The sequence below is a fragment of the Leopardus geoffroyi genome, chromosome A3, assembly GCF_018350155.1.
Source record: "Leopardus geoffroyi isolate Oge1 chromosome A3, O.geoffroyi_Oge1_pat1.0, whole genome shotgun sequence".
In the NCBI taxonomy this organism is placed as follows: domain Eukaryota; kingdom Metazoa; phylum Chordata; class Mammalia; order Carnivora; family Felidae; genus Leopardus; species Leopardus geoffroyi.
Genome location: NC_059336.1, coordinates 45,182,968 through 45,201,248, shown reverse-complemented (window position 1 = coordinate 45,201,248; position 18,281 = coordinate 45,182,968). Strand labels below are relative to the sequence as shown.

At 38.6% G+C, this 18,281-nt stretch overlaps 1 protein-coding gene across 4 annotated transcripts in view; it reads right to left on the bottom strand.

Annotated features, from left to right (window-relative positions):
* Nucleotides 1–18,281, bottom strand: part of CFAP61 (cilia and flagella associated protein 61) — a 283,106-nt gene that overhangs the window by 210,858 nt on the left and 53,967 nt on the right. For all 4 annotated transcript variants that reach the window (XM_045445447.1, XM_045445448.1, XM_045445449.1 and 1 more), the window contains exon 8: nucleotides 16,350–16,509. In XM_045445447.1, the coding sequence (XP_045301403.1) occupies nucleotides 16,350–16,509 (160 nt within the window). The remainder of the gene's footprint in view (nucleotides 1–16,349; nucleotides 16,510–18,281) is intronic.

The following is an 18,281-nucleotide window of genomic DNA, read 5'->3' as shown; positions in this document are numbered from 1 at the left end:
AATAAATGAAGTGAAATTTCAAAAATATTGATAACGAGGGGCACCTGACTGGCTCAGTCAGTTAAGTGTCTGACTCTTGATTTCAGCTCAGATCATTGACCTCACAGCTTGAACCGTGAGTTCAAGCCCCATGTAGGGCCCTGTATTGACAGTGTGGAGCCTGCTTCAGATTCTTTCCCTTTGCCCCTCCCCACATGTTCTGTCTGTCTGCCTGTCTCTCTCTCTTCTCCAAAATGAATAAACTTAAAAAAAAATATTGATAATGAATATATTACATAACTTGTGAGTTGCAGCTAATTCCAGGCAGAGAATAATATTTCTAGTTTAAAAACTCATAGAAAAAAGGAAGAAAACTGAAAATCAATGAGCTAAGAATCCATCTTAAGATATAGGAAAACAAACATCAAATTAAGCCTAGGGGCGCCTGGGTGGCTCAGTCGGTCCGACTTCAGCTCAGGTCATGAGTTCAGCTCAGGTCAGTCCGTGAGTTCAAGCCCCGCATTGGGCTCTGTGCTGACAGCTCAGAGCCTGGAGCCTGCTTTGGATTCTGTGTCTCCCTCTCTCTATGCCCCTCCCCTGTTCGTGCTCTGTCTCTCTCTGTCTCAAAAATAAGTTAAAAAAAAAATTAAGCCTAAAAATAAAAAGGAGGAAATAATAAAAGAGCAAAAATAAAATAAGTAACAAACATAAAATAGGGAGCACCAAACAAGCTAATAATTGGTCCTTTGAAAAGACTAAAAAAATTGATAAGCCACTAGCAAGACTATTCAAGAGAGAAAATACAAATAACCAAGGTCAGGAATTTTGAAAAAGGCAACATTGCTACAGAGCTTATGAACAGTAAAAGCATAATAGAAAAAAATGAAGAATGCCTTCAACTTTATCCTAATGCATTTGGAAATGTAAAGAAGTGTACAAATTCTTATAAAAAATTACAAACTTAACCAAAGAGACAAAGAAGAATAGTTCTACTATAATTTATTTGAAATTGCAATCAAAAACCTTCCTCCAAAAAGTCCACCAGGTTCAGACAGCTTCCCTGGTAAATTCTATAAAACATTTAAAGAATAAACATCTCTATCCTTGCATAAACTTCCAAAAATAGAAGAAGGAAGAATACTCCTCAAATTGCTTTATGAGGCCAACAGAACCTCATTTCCAAAGTCTGGCAAAGATGTTTCAAGAAGGGAAAATTACAGACCAATTTCACTCATGAATGTAGCTGCAAAAATCCTCCACAAAACATTAGCAAAGAATCCAGTACTGCCTATAAAGAAAAATATATTATTAACAAAATAGTTAACATACAAAAATTAATCAATGTAATTCACCTCATTAACAGAATAATGAAGAATCATATGATCATCTCAGCAAGTACAGAAAAAAAGCATTTTATAGAATTAAATTCAATTTTAAAAAAACAACAACCATTATTGATAAATTTCTTAGCAAACTATAAATACAGAGACTTCCTTATACCGTTCATGGGTATTCACAAAGTCATCCTTACTGGTAATGTATTCAGAACTTTCCATTTAATATTAAGAACAACAAAAGGATGCCTGCAACACCATTTCTACCCAAGGTATTAGCTAGTACATGAAAAAGAAATAAAAAGAATAAGGATTTGAAAATAAAAAATAAAAATTTACATTATGCAGAGAAAGTCCAAAAAAATCTGCAGATCATAGAATTAATAAATCAGTGTAGAAAGATCATTGGATATAAGGTCAATATCCAAAACCAGCTGCATTTCTATATAACAGCAATAAATAATTTGAAAGCAAAAATTTTTAAAGATAAAATTTCCAAAAGTGTGAAAATATCAAACACCTAGGAATAAATCTAATAACAGATGTGAAAAAAAATCTGTTGCAACAAGTATAAAACATTGTGGAAAGAGGACATAAATAAATTGAGGAATATAGCATATTCGTAGATTAGACGGCTCAATACATTGTAAAGATGTCAATTCACCCTACACTGATCTATGATTCAAATCAATCCCATTCAAGATCTGAAATTATTATTTTTAAAAAGTATTTCTTGGTTTGATATTTATTTATTTATTTATTTATTTATTTATTTATTTATTTATAGAGGAAGAGAGAGAGTACGTGCTCACACAAGCACAGAAGGGGCAAAGGGAGAGGGAGGGAGAGAATCTTAAACAGGCTCCATGCAGGGCTTGATCTCACAACCATGTGATCATGACCTGAGCTGAAATCAAGAGTTAGACACTTAACCAACTGAGCCACCCAATGACCCCTCAAGTTATTATTTTTGAGCTCTCAAGTTTATGTGAGAAATCAGATAAGCTATGTTTTTAATTTTTTTTTTTTTAAAGAATTTTTTAAGTAATCTCTGTACTCAATGTAGGGCTTAAACCCACAACACTGAGATCAAGAGTGCAAAGCTCCAGGGACTGAGCCAGCCAGGTGCCCCACAGAGAAACTGGTTTCAAAATGTTTTAAGGTAAGTTTGTTTATTTGTTTGTTTGTTTGTTACGACTATGTTACTTCCTGTAGTTTAACTTCTGAGTTCTTTATGGTTACTTTGATTAAATAGATAATTAAGTATTTTTTCAGAGTAATCTGTGATCCTATTAAAATCAGATGTTCAAACCTTTTAAGATATTTGACAACTTTTGGTATTTTGCCTTCCCAAAATAAAATCCTAAGTAAAATCGTGATCCTTAACTGACTTCCCAGGGGGTCCCTGGAAAATCTCTAAGGATTTGTTCTTTTCCCTGTAAAATGAGAGATATCTAAAATTCATTAAATACATTGAACTGCATAAGAAGAACTGTCAAATAAGAAGAGATGTTTAACTTTCCCTAGGTTATATTTGTGTGGGTGAATGTTATTAATACAAATATTTCAGGGATTATATGAAGGTCCTAGAAATTTGTCAATGTCCTCACTGTCCATATGTGTCCTGGTACTGCTTTGCCTGATATTAGACACGACAATAATATAATGTTATCAACATTCCAGTTATTACTTGCAAATGCAGTGTGCCACAGAAACAACAACATTTCCTTGTCAACTGTATTAATTTCATAACAAACGTTCATAAGATCTTCAGCCACAGCCAGTTAAGTCTTTTGCCTTCCACAGACAGGAATTGGTTGCCCTGATGCTTCCATGGAAGCTCTTGCATTCAGCTACAAGCCAGAACGTGTGTCTTCAACAAGAGAAACTGTCTCAAAGACCCATGGAAAAGGGACTATGCAAGGGATCCTAGAGCGTAGGCTTCTGGTAGCATTGACAAAGTAACATTGAGACCATACCAGTGGACTGAACAAGAAGTCACAAATCTCCAATGGGCAAACTGATGGGTTCATGAAACTGCTAATCCAAGATCAAGCAGAACAAAAATTAATTACGTGGTACTAAATGAATTAATGAAGGATAATTACATCATTTGTTTAAAATATTGCTCCTGGATTTAAGGAACCACTTTATTTTTGCTTCTGTTTTTAAAATGTTTATTTATTTATTTTGAGAGAGAGAGAGACAGAGAGAGAGAGAGAGAGAGAGAGAAAGGCAGAGAGAGACAGGGAGAGGGAGAATCCCAAGCAGGCTCCATGCTCAGCGCAGAGCCCTATGTGGGGCTCGATCTTACCTTGATCAGGTGAGACCATCACCTGAGGTGAAATCAAGAGTTGCATGCTTAATTGACTGAGCCACCCAGGTGCCCCTTTATTTTTCCTTCTTAAGCTATTTTTAACTTACAAAATGTAGTAGATTATATCTTTGAAAACATTTATCTTTTTCTCCCTCCCTCATCCCTCTAGAATTTGTTAACTTATTGAATATTCTAATTTTCATGGCAATACAGTTATTTTCAAAGGTTCAATAAGAATCTTTCCTCTTTGTAAACAAGACATAATTGGAAACATTGGTTATATGACCAAGGCTTTGACTGAAATGTCATATTTAAGAATGACATGTATAGAATCAAATACAACGAGACAGTTTTAAGGAAATAAGGTTGATTTTACAGAGCTAATGCTCATAAAGCCCTCTTAGGTATTTGGCACCTGGATTATAAAGTTTCCAGCATTACAGGTGAGTAAGAAAAGATATTTTGGATATTCTTCAGGAAGAAAGAAATTCACCCAAATCTATAGGTACTTCAACTGAAACGTGGTGGTGACTTCTTGGCTTGGCATTCTAGCCTCAAGAAGCACTTAAAGGTCTAACTTTCTTATAAAATTCTAGCAAAGCAGGCTCTCTACTTCTCCCAAGTCAAAAAGATGCATCTTTTTCTGCAATGCCAGCAGCACTCCTAAGACACAATGGTGAAGATTAGAGAAAACAGATTTCTCAGCCATTTTGGGTGCCTGGTTGCCAGAGCTCTTTTCAACTCTGGCAAAGTGGATATTATCACCATCAATGACTCTTTCATTGACTTCAATTACAAAGCCTACATGTTGCAGTATGATTCTATCAATGGCTAGTTCAATGGTACAATCTGATTAGCATTAAAAAACCAGTAGAACCTTCCATATTTTCCCATTGAAACCCTAACCCTTTCCCCGCTGTTAAATTGGTATACACATCTTTATATCTGGCTATTCGATATATCTGGCTATAGAGCATTTCTGCATGCAAAATAAACTTTTCTCCGGTCAACCTGTCAATTGTCAATAAATTTGCAGGTCCCTGACCACTCAAACTTCAGTTGGTAGAGAAAAAGTTTTTCTTCTCAACAAATACTTTTTATATCAAACAAGAAAAATAAACAAATTAATCAAGCAACTAGAATAGGAACATCAAAACAAATCCAAAAAATTTTAAGAAAAAGGTCATAGAAATAAAAGCAAATAAATTTTTTGAAATAAATTCAAAAAGAAGGCCACAGACTTGGTAGATAAATCTAAGAGCTAGCTCTTTGAAAAGATCAATCAAACAAAAGAAGCTAATTTTTTTAACTTTATTTGAGAGAGAGAGAGAGAGAGCACACACGTGCAAGTAGGGGAGGGGCAGAGAGAGAGGGAAACAGAATTCCAATCAGTCTCCATGCTGTCAGTGCAGAGCATGACATGGGGCTTGATCCCCCTAACTGTGAGATCATGATCTTAGCTGAAACCAAGAGTCAGATGCTTAATGGACTGAGCCACCCAGATGCCCCAAGATTCTTTTTTTTTTTTTTAAGGAGAGGGCAAAAAAGCAAAGGGGAAGAAGGAACTATAACCAGGTACAGTAGAGAAGAAATTACAGGTGAAGCTCCAGACTGGGCACGTGGAAGCTGGATCCATGTAGATCTCAAGTGTCCTAGTTAGAGGTGACAGTAGTGCCCACCTGGGTGAAGTCTAGTTTGGTTACAAGCAGAGTCAGTAACAATTTCCCTGCAATGGACAACATAGTAGCCATTACTGGAGGCTAAAGACAGACAGTGCACAGGACCGACTCACTGGGAAACCCGGAGCGTTATCTACCCAAGGAGACATCTGCAGCAATGGCAGATGCCTGCTGGGAAGCTGGGCAGAGTGAAGCTAAAAGTCTATGAGGGGGTTAAAATAGCATCAGTGAAGCTGTAGATTCCAAGTGAGAATCAGGACAGAATCAATATAAAGGTCAGGAATGGAGAAATTATTATAGATCTCTGCACTGACTGGAATAAGCTAAAATAATTTTAATTTTTTACCTACAAGAGTCACTTTAATCAAGTGATCAAAGTGACCACACATCATCAGTAATGGGACAGACTGAAAGTGTGTAATACCAGAATGGATGCAATGAGAACCCAGTCCCTTCTCTGATAGTCCTGCCAAGAGTGCAGAACTTGAATCTCATTGGGAGGAGACATCAGACAAACACAAATTCAAGGAAAAACTACAGAAGCATGGGCCTATCATCTTCAAAAGGACATCGTATTCAAGGAAAGACGGAGGAACTGTCCTAAAATGAAAGATAACAGGGCAACTAAATGCAGTTCGTCATTCTGGACTGGATCTTTCCACTGTAAAGGGTATTACTGGGACAGATGAAGAAACCTGAATGAGGTTCGTGACCACAGGATTACCTCCTGTGGAGGTAACATATTCAAGGAATTCTTTGATACTGATGGATGTTTAGGTTTGTAAAGGAGACTGTCCCTCTGTAGGAAACACACACTAAAATATTCACAAGTGGCTCCATAGGACGTCAGCATCTTATTTTCAGATAGTTCAGGAAGAAAAAAAGTACCTGCAACTTCTATGTAAATTTAAGATTGTTTTTCCGTTTTAAAAAATAGAGGGGGGAAATAAAAGCATTGCCCTAGTGTTATTTCTGTGACTCCATTAATTTCGTTGTTTTAATTCGTTACCTCCAAGTGCTCTTCATAGCACATGTCTCTTAGGTAGTTTTACTCACAGTTCTATTCGTTTTGCATTGATTTTTTTCACAGTAAATTATATCATAACCATTCTCTTCACTCTTTGTAACCTTTTAAAATGTTGCTGCACAGGCATCCCATGGATAGCCACAAGTTTAGCCATCTCTCTCTTGTGGGAGATTTGTTTTTTTTTTCTTTTAATTTATTGATTTATATATCATTTTATGTGTTCCTTTTTAGTATTATGATTAAGCTTAGTGAATAGTACTGAATACGTATCTCCTTACAGATTTAGGGTTATTTCTTCAGACTTGCTACAGCTGAAATCAAAGAATAGAAAGCATTTCTACACTGTATTGTATCAGCTAACCTTCATGTCTGTCAGAAACTCATAGTGCTAGTTACCAAAGTCCTTGCCCAGGACGAAGCATCTTAATTACAATACATACCTATAACTAAGTACACAAAAAGGGGGAGAAACAGATCTTGGGTTTTAACGTGCCTTTCAGTTTTAGGGAAGCTGAATATTTTCTCATATTTACTATAAATAATACTTTTTGCATAGTTTTGTGATTTATGTTTTTCTTTTCTCTAAAATATTTCAAGAATGAAATAAGCACTCAATAAGAAAAAGAAGTCTTTTTCCACATAGAGTTAGATGTATTATAGAAACAAAACCAAGTAAATATAAATAAGTTATTTATAATTTAATAATAATTATTATATATAATATAGAATATTGTATAAGTATATGTCTATACACACACACACATATACATATAAAATTTTCTAGGCCCAAGATGGAATTGCTCCTGCCTGAGGTGCCCCATCAGCTAGCTAACTGAAACTTATATAACCTTCGTGTTCCTGTTAAGTGTTCCACTTGACCACAGAGGCAGTATATGCAGTCAATCAGTCCCCAAAAGCCAAACCAACTGTGGCCCTTCTCGCCCCAAACAAGGCTAACTGTGTGGCCCCAGCCCATCAGATCTATTTTGTTTTTCTTTTCCTTGTTCTTTACTGTTTATTCTATAAAACCTTCTGCCCTATTTTACAGTTCTCCAAAAGGGGACAATCCACTTCATGAAGTGTCAAATAAACTTTGTCTTCTTTAATCATTTTTAATAGTATATATGTATGTGTGTATATATATATATGTACATACACACTGAATATATATATACATAACTGTATTCCAATAATTTTTAAATCTTTGTATATGAAATGATGCTTTTCTAGAAAAATCTAATCTCCTAAAGTTGATTCAAAAGAAATAGAAAATCTGAATTTACTACCATCTTTGAGGGGGAAATGGAACATTGTCAAAGATAAACCTCAAGTGGGAGTCAGCTTCCAGAAGGACTGTTTCAGGTTTTCCACTAAGCTAGCTATGTATTCCTGAAAACACCAAAGCCACAGCAATATGCGGTGGAGAAAAGGCTTGCAAACCAGTAGCAAAATAACTGTCTTCGCATTGGGTTTAGAATTAGTACATTTTCCTTTGTTTGTTGTCATGGGCAAAGACTGTGATTTTTAGTAATTGCTTCCTTAGTTGCTTTGCTCAGATTAAATTTGGTCCATGATACTTTAAGAGTCGTCAAAAACCCTGTGTAAATAGACACAGAACTCACAGTGACCCCAGTGCAATGGGTGCAGCCCACCGGCAGCCAATTTAATCAAGGGGGAATTCAGAGTATTCACCGCAAGCAATTGATTTTCAAGAGAAAAGTCAGCAGGATCAAACAGCCTGTTGGGATGAAAATCCCCTGAATCACCCCTATCACCGTGTTTTCTAGCAACTAACTCCTGACTCCATATAGTGTAATAGCCAAATTACTATAATTATCCTGCAACACAAGTGGCATATCAACATTATTTTAAACGTGGATTTTTTTGCATAATCTTTCATTATTATCATTCATCCTCCCATTTGGAAATGGCAAACAACAACAAACTGTGATCTACCCCCGAAAGAAAAAAGGTCACCAAAGAGAACAAATAAAAGGGCTATTTACATGTGAATATACTAACAGAGATGTGTTTTACAGTCAAATACACTCTTGAAATTCATTAAATGCCTTCTCCCCTGCATCATAAATATGGGCAAAACAGACATCACCTACTGAGAAAATAATCCCAGCACATAATGATCATAACGAACATAAATAAAGCCACTTTTCTTTCAAAGACCGCAAGGCCCTATATGAAAATGTGTTTGCATTTCCACCATCATGAAATGAATCTGACTGGCGGTGAGCATGCCAGTCATAATACAAGTCCTTCCCAGTGCTGAAGAGGAGGGTATGAATGCAGTGCCCAGTCATCTTGCTCTCTGCAAAATAACATTCTTAACTGGGTGCCATCATTTGTTGCTGCTGTTTCTAAAGGCATTCAAAAGGACACAGAAACCAGTATTTGAATTAAGATGAAAAATCAGCAACAGATTTTGTTAAGTACAGTTGACCCTTGAACAACAGGGGGTTTGAATTGCATGGGTCTATGTATACATGGTTCATATATATATATGAATACTGCACAGTGCTTATAAATATATTTTCTCTTCCTTACATTTATTTATTTATTTTAATGTTTATTTATTTTTGAAAGAGAGAAAGACAATCGTAGTGTAAGCAGGGAAGGGGCAGAGAGAGAGGGAGACACAGAATCTGAAGCAGGCTCTAGGCTCTGAGCTGACAGCACAGAGTCTGATGCAGGGCTTAAACTCACGAACTGCGAGATCTGATATGAGCCAAAGTAGGACACTCAAATGATTGAGCCACCTGGTGCCCCTCTTCCTTACGATTTTAATACTTTGTTTTCTCCTGCTTACTTTATTGTAAGAATGTGGTATATAATACACACAACATACAAACTATGTGTTTATTGACTGTTTATGTGATTGGAAAGGCTTCTGGTCAACAGTAAGGTACTAGTAGCTACATTTCTGGAGAATCAAAAGTTTTCCCTGGAGGAGCAGACAGAGCCCCTAACCACCATGTCATTCAAGGGTCAGCTGTAATCAAAAGGCTTGCCAAGCAAGACTTTTTTTTTTTTTTTTTTTTTTTAATTTTTTTTTTTTTTCAACGTTTATTTATTTTTGGGACAGAGAGAGACAGAGCATGAACGGGGGAGGGGCAGAGAGAGAGGGAGACACAGAATCGGAAACAGGCTCCAGGCTCTGAGCCATCAGCCCAGAGCCTGACGCGGGGCTTGAACTCACGGACCGCGAGATCGTGACCTGGCTGAAGTCGGACGCTTAACCGACTGCGCCACCCAGGCGCCCCACCAAGCAAGACTTTTAAGTCAGTGTTCCTGACAATAAAACTGGGCTTCAAGTTTGGATCATCTTCTTCCTGGTGTGTTACCAGTCTAGGGGCTCCACCTTAAGAACCCCTGTAAGAGTATATGCTGTCAACCTTGGAGATAATCACATGAGCTGGGCATAAGTCTGCTATTATATATCTGTATTATCAACATCTCTATCAAAGCATCAGAACTCACATGGTTAACTGTAGAAAACCAAAGTTGGTAAGAGTGTCTAAAGCTTTGAAAAAATGTAATTTTGTTACCTTCATATATCAAACACATATTAAGTGGTTAAAAAAAGACAAAATTCAGTTGTGATAAATATGAATTGGTATATCAAGCTTTGTATGAGCATCAAGTAGAACAGACTTTGCTGCCATTATCTGCATTATTGCCATAGCTTATAGTCTTGGCCGGGGACTTGGCCTTATAGACTTGGCTCCAGGGAACTATTAACACAGGACCCTAAGTGTTATGGCTGAATTGTGTCCCCACAAATTTCATATACTTTAGTATTCACCCCCAGTACCTCAGAATGTGACTATATTTGAAGATAGTGTCTTTAAAGAGATAGTTAAAGTAAAATGAGGTCCTATAGGTGGGCCCTAATCCAACATGACTGGAGTCCTTATAAGAAAATTGGGACACAAACAGGGACAAAGGGATGAACATGTAGAGACATGGGGAAAAGACACAGCATCTACAAGCCAAGGAGACAGGTCATAGAAGAAACTAACCTTGCCTACGTCTTGATCTTGGTTGGACTTCTAGTTTCCAGAACTGTGAGAAAATTAATTTCTAATGTTTAAGATCCCCAGTCTGTGGTACTTTGTTAGGACAGCCCCAGCAAACTAAGACAGTCCTAGTGGGTCACTAAATAACTACAGAATGTATTGGGTGTTTAAATACTGTTCTGAAATATATAATGCAAATATTTTGGCAGGAATACTGCTATGCTCTAAACATAAGTGTTTCATCCATTTTTGGAATCCATGTTAAAAGAAAAATAAAGTAAAATAGAAGGCAACCCAAGCATATGAAATGGAACATTAGGAAGAGAAGCTAAAAGGCTATTTGATACACCATGAAGATTTGATTTAGCCATTGTTTCTTAGCTTTGGCACTGGAAACTGGTTTCAGGTATTTCCTCCTCCTATAGAGAGAATCTCAGGTAAGTCTAATGAAAAGAAATTTAAATAAGACATAAAGAAACAGGGATGCCTGAATGGTATAGTCAGCTAAATGTTCAATTCTTGATCTCGGCTCAGGTCATGATCTCATGGTTTGTGAGTTCAAGCCCAGCATCAGGCTGTGCACTGATGGCCCAGAGCCTGCTTGGGATTCTGTATCATCTTCTCTCTGCCCTTCCCCCACTTGTGTGCACACGTGTATGCTCTCTCTCAAAATAAATAAATTATTTAAAAAATATTTTTTAAAAGACATAAAGAAACATTTCCTAAATATTTTTAAAACATTTAAAAGGTGAGGTGCCTGGGTGGCTTAGTCAGCTAAGCATCTGACTCTTGATCTCAGGGTCATGAGTTCAAGCTCAGCATTGAGCTCTATGCTAGGCATGGAGCCTACTTAATAGCAACAACAAAAAACTTAAGACAACATTGCTATGTTTTATATGCAGATGTTATGAAAAACATATTTTGAAGGGCCTTTTAAATTTTTTTTTTCAACGTTTATTTATTTTTTGGACAGAGAGAGACAGAGCATGAATGGGGGAGGGGCAGAGAGAGAGGGAGACACAGAATCGGAAACAGGCTCCAGGCTCTGAGCCATCAGCCCAGAGCCCGACGTGGGGCTCGAACTCACGGACCGCGAGATCGTGACCTGGCTGAAGTCGGACGCTTAACCAACTGCGCCACCCAGGCGCCCCTTGGAGGGCCTTTTAAATATAAAGTAGGCAACACTCTTGCTGGGTAGTTTGGTTACAAGGGGCTACACAGATTATTCTTTTGAAAGGCCACAAATCTGCTATATACAACTAAGTTTCTCCCTGCCAAGAGCATATCAGTTCCACAGAGATTTGGTCCAGTGGGCCCTGGGTGCATAATGAGATTCACAGATCTGAACCTCGCAAGGGTTCTTTCATTTTTTTTCAAAATTTCATTTTTTAAAAGCAATCTATACACCCAAGGTGGAGCTCAAACTTAACAACACTGAGATCAAGAGTCACATGCCCTTCCACTTGAGCCAGCCGGGCGTCTCTCATAAGGGTTCTTTCAAAACAGAGACTCCTGCTCCCCAGGTCACACCAGCCTACATGACAAACAAAAGTTTGGCCTTCTGCTTATTTATTTATTTTTTTAAAATTTTAACTAGTAAATGTGGCAATGCCAACACAGCTGTGGAAATGCAGGCTGTGCCCTATTTTGCTTTATGCGTCACCAAGAAGACTGCCACCTCAATTCTGATCCAAAGTTTTTACTGTAATGATGCAGTGAATAAAAGACACAGCTTGATTTTCAAATGCTGGGCAGGGCCAGTGGTGGGGCCAACTGGAAAATAATATTGTTTTGAGCCATTTTATTGTTACTGAAAGAAAATACATGTAAGCTATCAGGCATATACAATGTCCTAATGCATGTTCACTAAGCTTTCAGAGAGTCTTATTAGCATTTGGGGGGAATCTTAAATTTCATTTAGTACAGTTTCTCACACAAGAAGAAAACCTGTTTGTAAACACCTATGACTGTTTCTTTATGAATGCGTCCAATATTGGGGGAGCTTGCTACTCCTAAACTATGATTTTCAGTAAACAAACAAACTTTTACTAGAGTTTCCTCATATTGGGAGAAAATCTGCATCCTTAGACTTTGTTCCTATGGTCCCAGTTTAGTCCCAAGGTTTAGTACATAAAAACCAAAATTTACAAGTACGTGTAATAGGTTATACAAGCAAAATGAGCAGCTGAGAAATGGACATATATACAAGCTATTCAAGTAAAATGCAAATCGAATGTGCATGGTTAAACTTTTCAGAACCAACAGAAACTTGTGATACCGCTGAAGTAAGGACTGGGAGGCTGATTATAATGTATGTAAGCCTCTAAACAGGGAGGGCCACTATACTAACTTAAGAATGTTGAGACTTGACATTAATCTGCTGAGAAGGGTTGAGGTTGGTGTGATACTGCAAGTTTCACAGCTGGTGGGGAAAGAGTAGACCTTGGGTCAAGGATTTGAGAACAAGTGCTTTATTTGGGGAGGTGATTCCAGGAAGCACCAGTAGGGTGGTAAGGAAGAGAGAAAGGGAAGAAAAGGCAGTTAGTAAACACATGTCATTACACAGATTACCACTGTGGAATGCTGGAACTGAATCCCATGGAACAACTCTGGGAAACAGTATAAAACTAACGTCTCAGAGTTATCCCACCTGAGAAATGAGAGAACTGGGGTATTTATAACCCAACTCCTGGCAGTTGTATAAAAATAAATGTTTCCACAGCTGGTGGGAAAACACTAGACAAGCAGCGTCCTGGTGTGGATTCCCTCAGAAGCAGACCTTGAGTCAAGGATTCCAGTATAATTATTTACTTGGAAGTTGAATGAGAAAAGAGGTACAGGGGGTAGGGATGTAAGACAGGGAAGCAGAAGCTGCTCCAGGAGTGCTAATTTCCTGGCACTTCCAGCCTGCCTCTTGCATGGGGCAGAGTGGCCTCCCACAGTTCTGGCAAATCCTACAGACACACAGGTGAAGATTGCAGCACATGGAAGTTGTCCAGAGCATAATCACACACACATGCACGCACACACACACACACACACACACACACCCCTCTGAGGTAAATGGATGGGCCACTGAGAACTCATTAAAGTGATAACTCATTACATAATGTGTTAAAGTGAAGAAAACTGATCATGTATCCAGTGTTGTAGACACACCATTGGAGTTTACAGTCAAAACCATCCAAGATAAAAAGACACCTTGCCAAGGAGAGTGCGCTAGGGCTGGGTTCTGGGTCCATCTGCCCCTGATGAGCTTTAAAACCTTGCATGAGCTTGGACAGGTATAAAAAAGAAACACTGTCACCCGTCCTAGTCTCCTATGTCAAGTTATGGGGATAAAATGAGATAATATATTTGACAATCCTTTGAAAAGTAAAAAGTACTAAACAAAATACGACATATAAGGCACAATGATGTGTGCTCATTTGAAACAAGAATTTTAGTTCATATTTTAGAGAAATTATATTTCTTTTAACTTGAGACTTTCATCAGGAAAACAATGAACACTATAGATCACAGCACATTTAGAATTTTCTCTGGAGCCTCATTCTTTGTTGTTGTTGAAGGATGATGGCAGCAAAATGTGTTGATGACTCTTTTCTTACATATAATAAGCTGCTGATGATTTGTGAATCCATCCCTGAGTTATTTGGAAGCCTATAATAATGCTCCCTGATGACAATTTCATAATCATCTTTGTATCAGTGAACATAAAGCTGAATTTTCAAAAATAAACAAGGTGCAGAAGATAACAAGAGAAGTTTTCCTATTTCTTTTAGATAAACAAATTTAAGTAAAAATATTAAAGGTGGTAGAGAGGAGTAGGACTTCCTTTAGCTTCCATCTCTCTGTGGGCTTTATGGTGTATGTTTTAAAGCCCAGGGTTTGGGGCACCTGGGTGGCTCAGTCGGTTAAGCGTCTGACTTCGGCAGAGGTCATGATCTTGCAGTTTGTGGGGTCAAACCCTGCATCCAGCTCTGTGCTGACAGCTCAGACCCTGGAGCCTGCTTTAGATTCTGCGTCTCCCTCTCTCTCTGCCCCTCCCCCACTCACGCTTTTTGTCTCTCTCTCTCTCTCTCTCTCTCTGTCAAAAATAAATAAATATTTTAAAAAATAAAGTCTGGGGTTCAGCCTAAATTTTAAATTTTGTTCTCCCCATAAAGTTTCTAAAATAAGAATTTTTCATTCATTCTATGTATAGAATATCGGTAGCCTCAGGGCTATTCAGGAAAACACTGGAAAGGACTTTATCTTTTTAACCTGTTTTTTATAACAATAATAGTCACAGGCAGACATAAAAACAACAAATTTTTTTGAGGATTTACTCTGCTTGGCACTGAGCTAAGCACATAATGTAGATTCTAACATTTAATCCTCCCAACAACTTTTTAGGTTAGATACTACTTATATCTCCATTTTATAAATGAAAAAATGGAGCTATAAAGCCTATTTAATGCTGCCTTTGAGAAGAATTTATGCACTTGAAAGTGACAGACAACTTATGGTTCAGCATTGTCTCATGCAGCAAAGTTCATCAGAACACTCCAGTATCTCTTTGCTGAGAAGCACAGGCAAGCCAGCCTTCACTATTAAAAAATAATGGCCTCAAATCTTTCTTTTGGGAAGAGTGTTGTTGTCAGTACAAAGAGGAAACACCTCTCCATCTGTGGCTCTGTAAGTTCTCTGTAATGAGTGTGAACATTCAGATAAGCTCCATACATCTATGTGCTTGGTTTCCCATTGAGGGCAAAAGATCAGCCAGAGAGACAACTGCCATTGTTGTACACTGACAAGTCCTTTGCCACCACCCAGTGTGTTCTTCTTCCTATTTTTAAACAATCTTAGTATCATCTTTCAGACATGACAAAGCAGAGCAATTCAAAATGCCCTGATTTTAATCTTGGAAGACTCAAGTAGGTGAAAGTCCAGTTGCAAAGAAATAACTATCACTAACAATGATGGTCGACATTTACTGAGCACTGAGTCTGCTCAAGACAGAGTAAAGCCTTGACATGAGTAATCTCAGTGAAACTTCACAACTCACCTATGTGGAAAGTATTAATATTATTCCTATTTTACAAAGGAAGAAACCCAGGTTAGAGAAATGAATTAACATACTCTGCATCTATCTGATTTAAGAATGGAAACACTTTATCTGCAAAGATACCCAAAGATGCAGCAAGACCTCAACAAAATACCGAAGTCTGAGATTATTTAACTTTACTTCGTGAAGAACTTGATACAACAATATTTTAAAATCATTTTAAATCATATGGCTTGGGGCGCCCAAGTGGCCCAGTCGGTTAAGCGTCTGACTTTGGCTCATGTCATGATCTTGCTATCTGTGAGTTCAAGCCCCGCGCCGGGCTCTGTGCTGATAGCTCAGAGCCTGGAGCCTGCTTCAGATTCTGTGTCTCTCTCTCTGCCCCTCCCCCACTCATGCTCTGTTTCTCTCTGTCTCAAAAATAAATAAACGTTAAAAAAATTAAATCATATGGCTAGAAATAATTTAAGCAAGTTAAAAATGACTACTTGCAATAGACCCATAATATATAATAGTTTGTCAAAGACACAAACACAAAAGCACTGATGGGTGGGATTAAAACTTAAAAGCATATGGAACTTCTCAAGTTATTGACTTGAAAAAAACATTATATTTTGGTGTGTGTGTGTGTGTGTGTGTGTGTGTGTGTGTGTAAAATGCTGAAATACTACCAATCATTTCACAACGAACATTCTGAATTTAGGGAACCTTAAGCTATAGGGCCATCATGTCAAACTATACCTGTGCACTTCCGACCATCCATCTGTGCTCACAGATATGTGCACTGGATTTCATTAACCATGGGAACCATACCCTAAAGGGGACTGGAAAAGGAGATATCAAAGAAGCCATCTAGTCCCATCACTCATCAAAAGGCACAGTTGTGTAGAAGGCATGGATTTAATTCCTGACCCGTTCCTGTGTAGCCACTGTACCTTCACTTCCTTCAGTGCTTAGCTCTGGAGGTGGTTGCAGAACATCATCAGGATGTGGAATGCAGAGTCCATGGAAGGGCCCCAAGTCAAAGCACTCATGCAGAAGCTGCATGTTCACTCTTGAGCACACACTCATGAACCCGACAGCTACACCTTCCACCTGAAACATCCAAAACATCTCATTACTCTATCAGACTGCAAATGAATTCTCATCATGAAACTGCCATGCCCACAGCATGTCGGGACAGTCGGTAACTTGGCAGGCACTTTGAAATATTTAAGGAAGCGAGAAGTATCTTTCTTTAGAAGCTCTAGTGTCTAGAACAATGCATGGCCCCCACAACGTGCTCCAAAAAACGTCCAATGAATGACCACTGTGGACAATCATAGAATGGATACGTAACTTCAGGAAGTTGCTAGAGTTCTTGAGGGAAAGAACATGTACCCTCTTTGCCCAGGGAGTGCCCCCAACCTGCCCCATATCCTTTTTATTATGCCACTGCAAGCCCAGCCTTCCTGTCCACTTTCTTCCCCTCCACAATGCACAGTCTTGGTAAGATTAGCCATTGTTCCAGTGTCCATCCAATTGACCCTTGATTTAGAGATGTTCATGGTCACCTACTCTTTATCAGACTGGAACTTTGATTTTCTTGAATATATTCATTTATTTGGCTGGATGGTCTCATGGGGAGGAGACTCGAGGCCAGAGGTTTGGTAGGGATGTTTAAGTGAGGTAAACTTGCAACACTGGTTCACCGTGTGGGTCTGATTTGCAAATACATCACCTCCTAGCATCCTAACAGATAATTAGTTCTGAACCTTGGTCTCATGATTTTAGACCTCTGATAAGGAGTATACAGATGGGAAGATAAGTGTGACAATGTGGTATAACAAGAAATACATATTTGGTCTTCATCCCTGGTTCCTGGCACAAAGCCCCTAAAACACTTGTAATTTCCTGAGAGAAGGGTCTTTTGTTTTTCCTAATAAGCTCCTTTCAGTAATACCTGTTTATGCTAATGAGGTGACTCCTGGAGACCAGGAGCTGATTGTCAGAAAAAACAAGTATGTGATTGATTACAGGGTTGGAACTTTCAGCCCCACCCTCTGACCTCTGGAGAGGGGACAGTGGCTCCAGATTGAGTTCAGTCACCAATGGCCAATGGTATATATAATCAATCATTAAGGGAACCGCCATAAAAACTCCTACACAGTGGGAATCAGGAGTTTCTGGGCTGGTGAACACATGGAAGTGCTGGGAGTTGACATGCCCAGAGATGACATAGAAACTCAGGGCTCTTTCCCCTCCACCTTGCTGTATGCGTCTCTTCCATCTGGCTGTTCCTGAGCTGTATCCTTTATAACAAACTGGAAATAGTAAGTAAAGTCTTTCCCTGAGTTCTTTGAGCCATTCTAGCAAATTACTGACCCCAAGGAAGGGGGTGTGGGAACCCCTAATTAATAGCCAGACAGTTAGAAGTCCAGGTGACACCCCAGGACTTGTGACTGGCATCTGAAGTGGAGGCAGTCTTGCGGGCCTGAGACCTTACCCCGTGAGGTCCACACCAACTCCACATAATGTCAGAATTGAATTATAGGACACCCACTCAGTATCTAGGGAGATGAAAAATTGGTTGGTGTAAGCAAAACCCTACATATTTGGCATTAGAAGTGTTATGAGTGGAGAAAACAAGTTATCTCCTTTTTATAAAATTCTTTAAAATGTTTATTCAGTTTTTGAGAGAGAGACAGCACGAGTAGGGGAGGGGCAGAGAGAGAGGGAGGCACGGAATCCAAAGCAGGCTCCAGGCTTTGAGTTGTCAGCACAGAGCCCAATACAGGGCTCAAACCCACAAACTAACTGCGAGATCATGACCTGAGCAGAAGTCAGCCCCTTAACCGACTGAGCCACCCAGGTGCCCTGAGAAAACA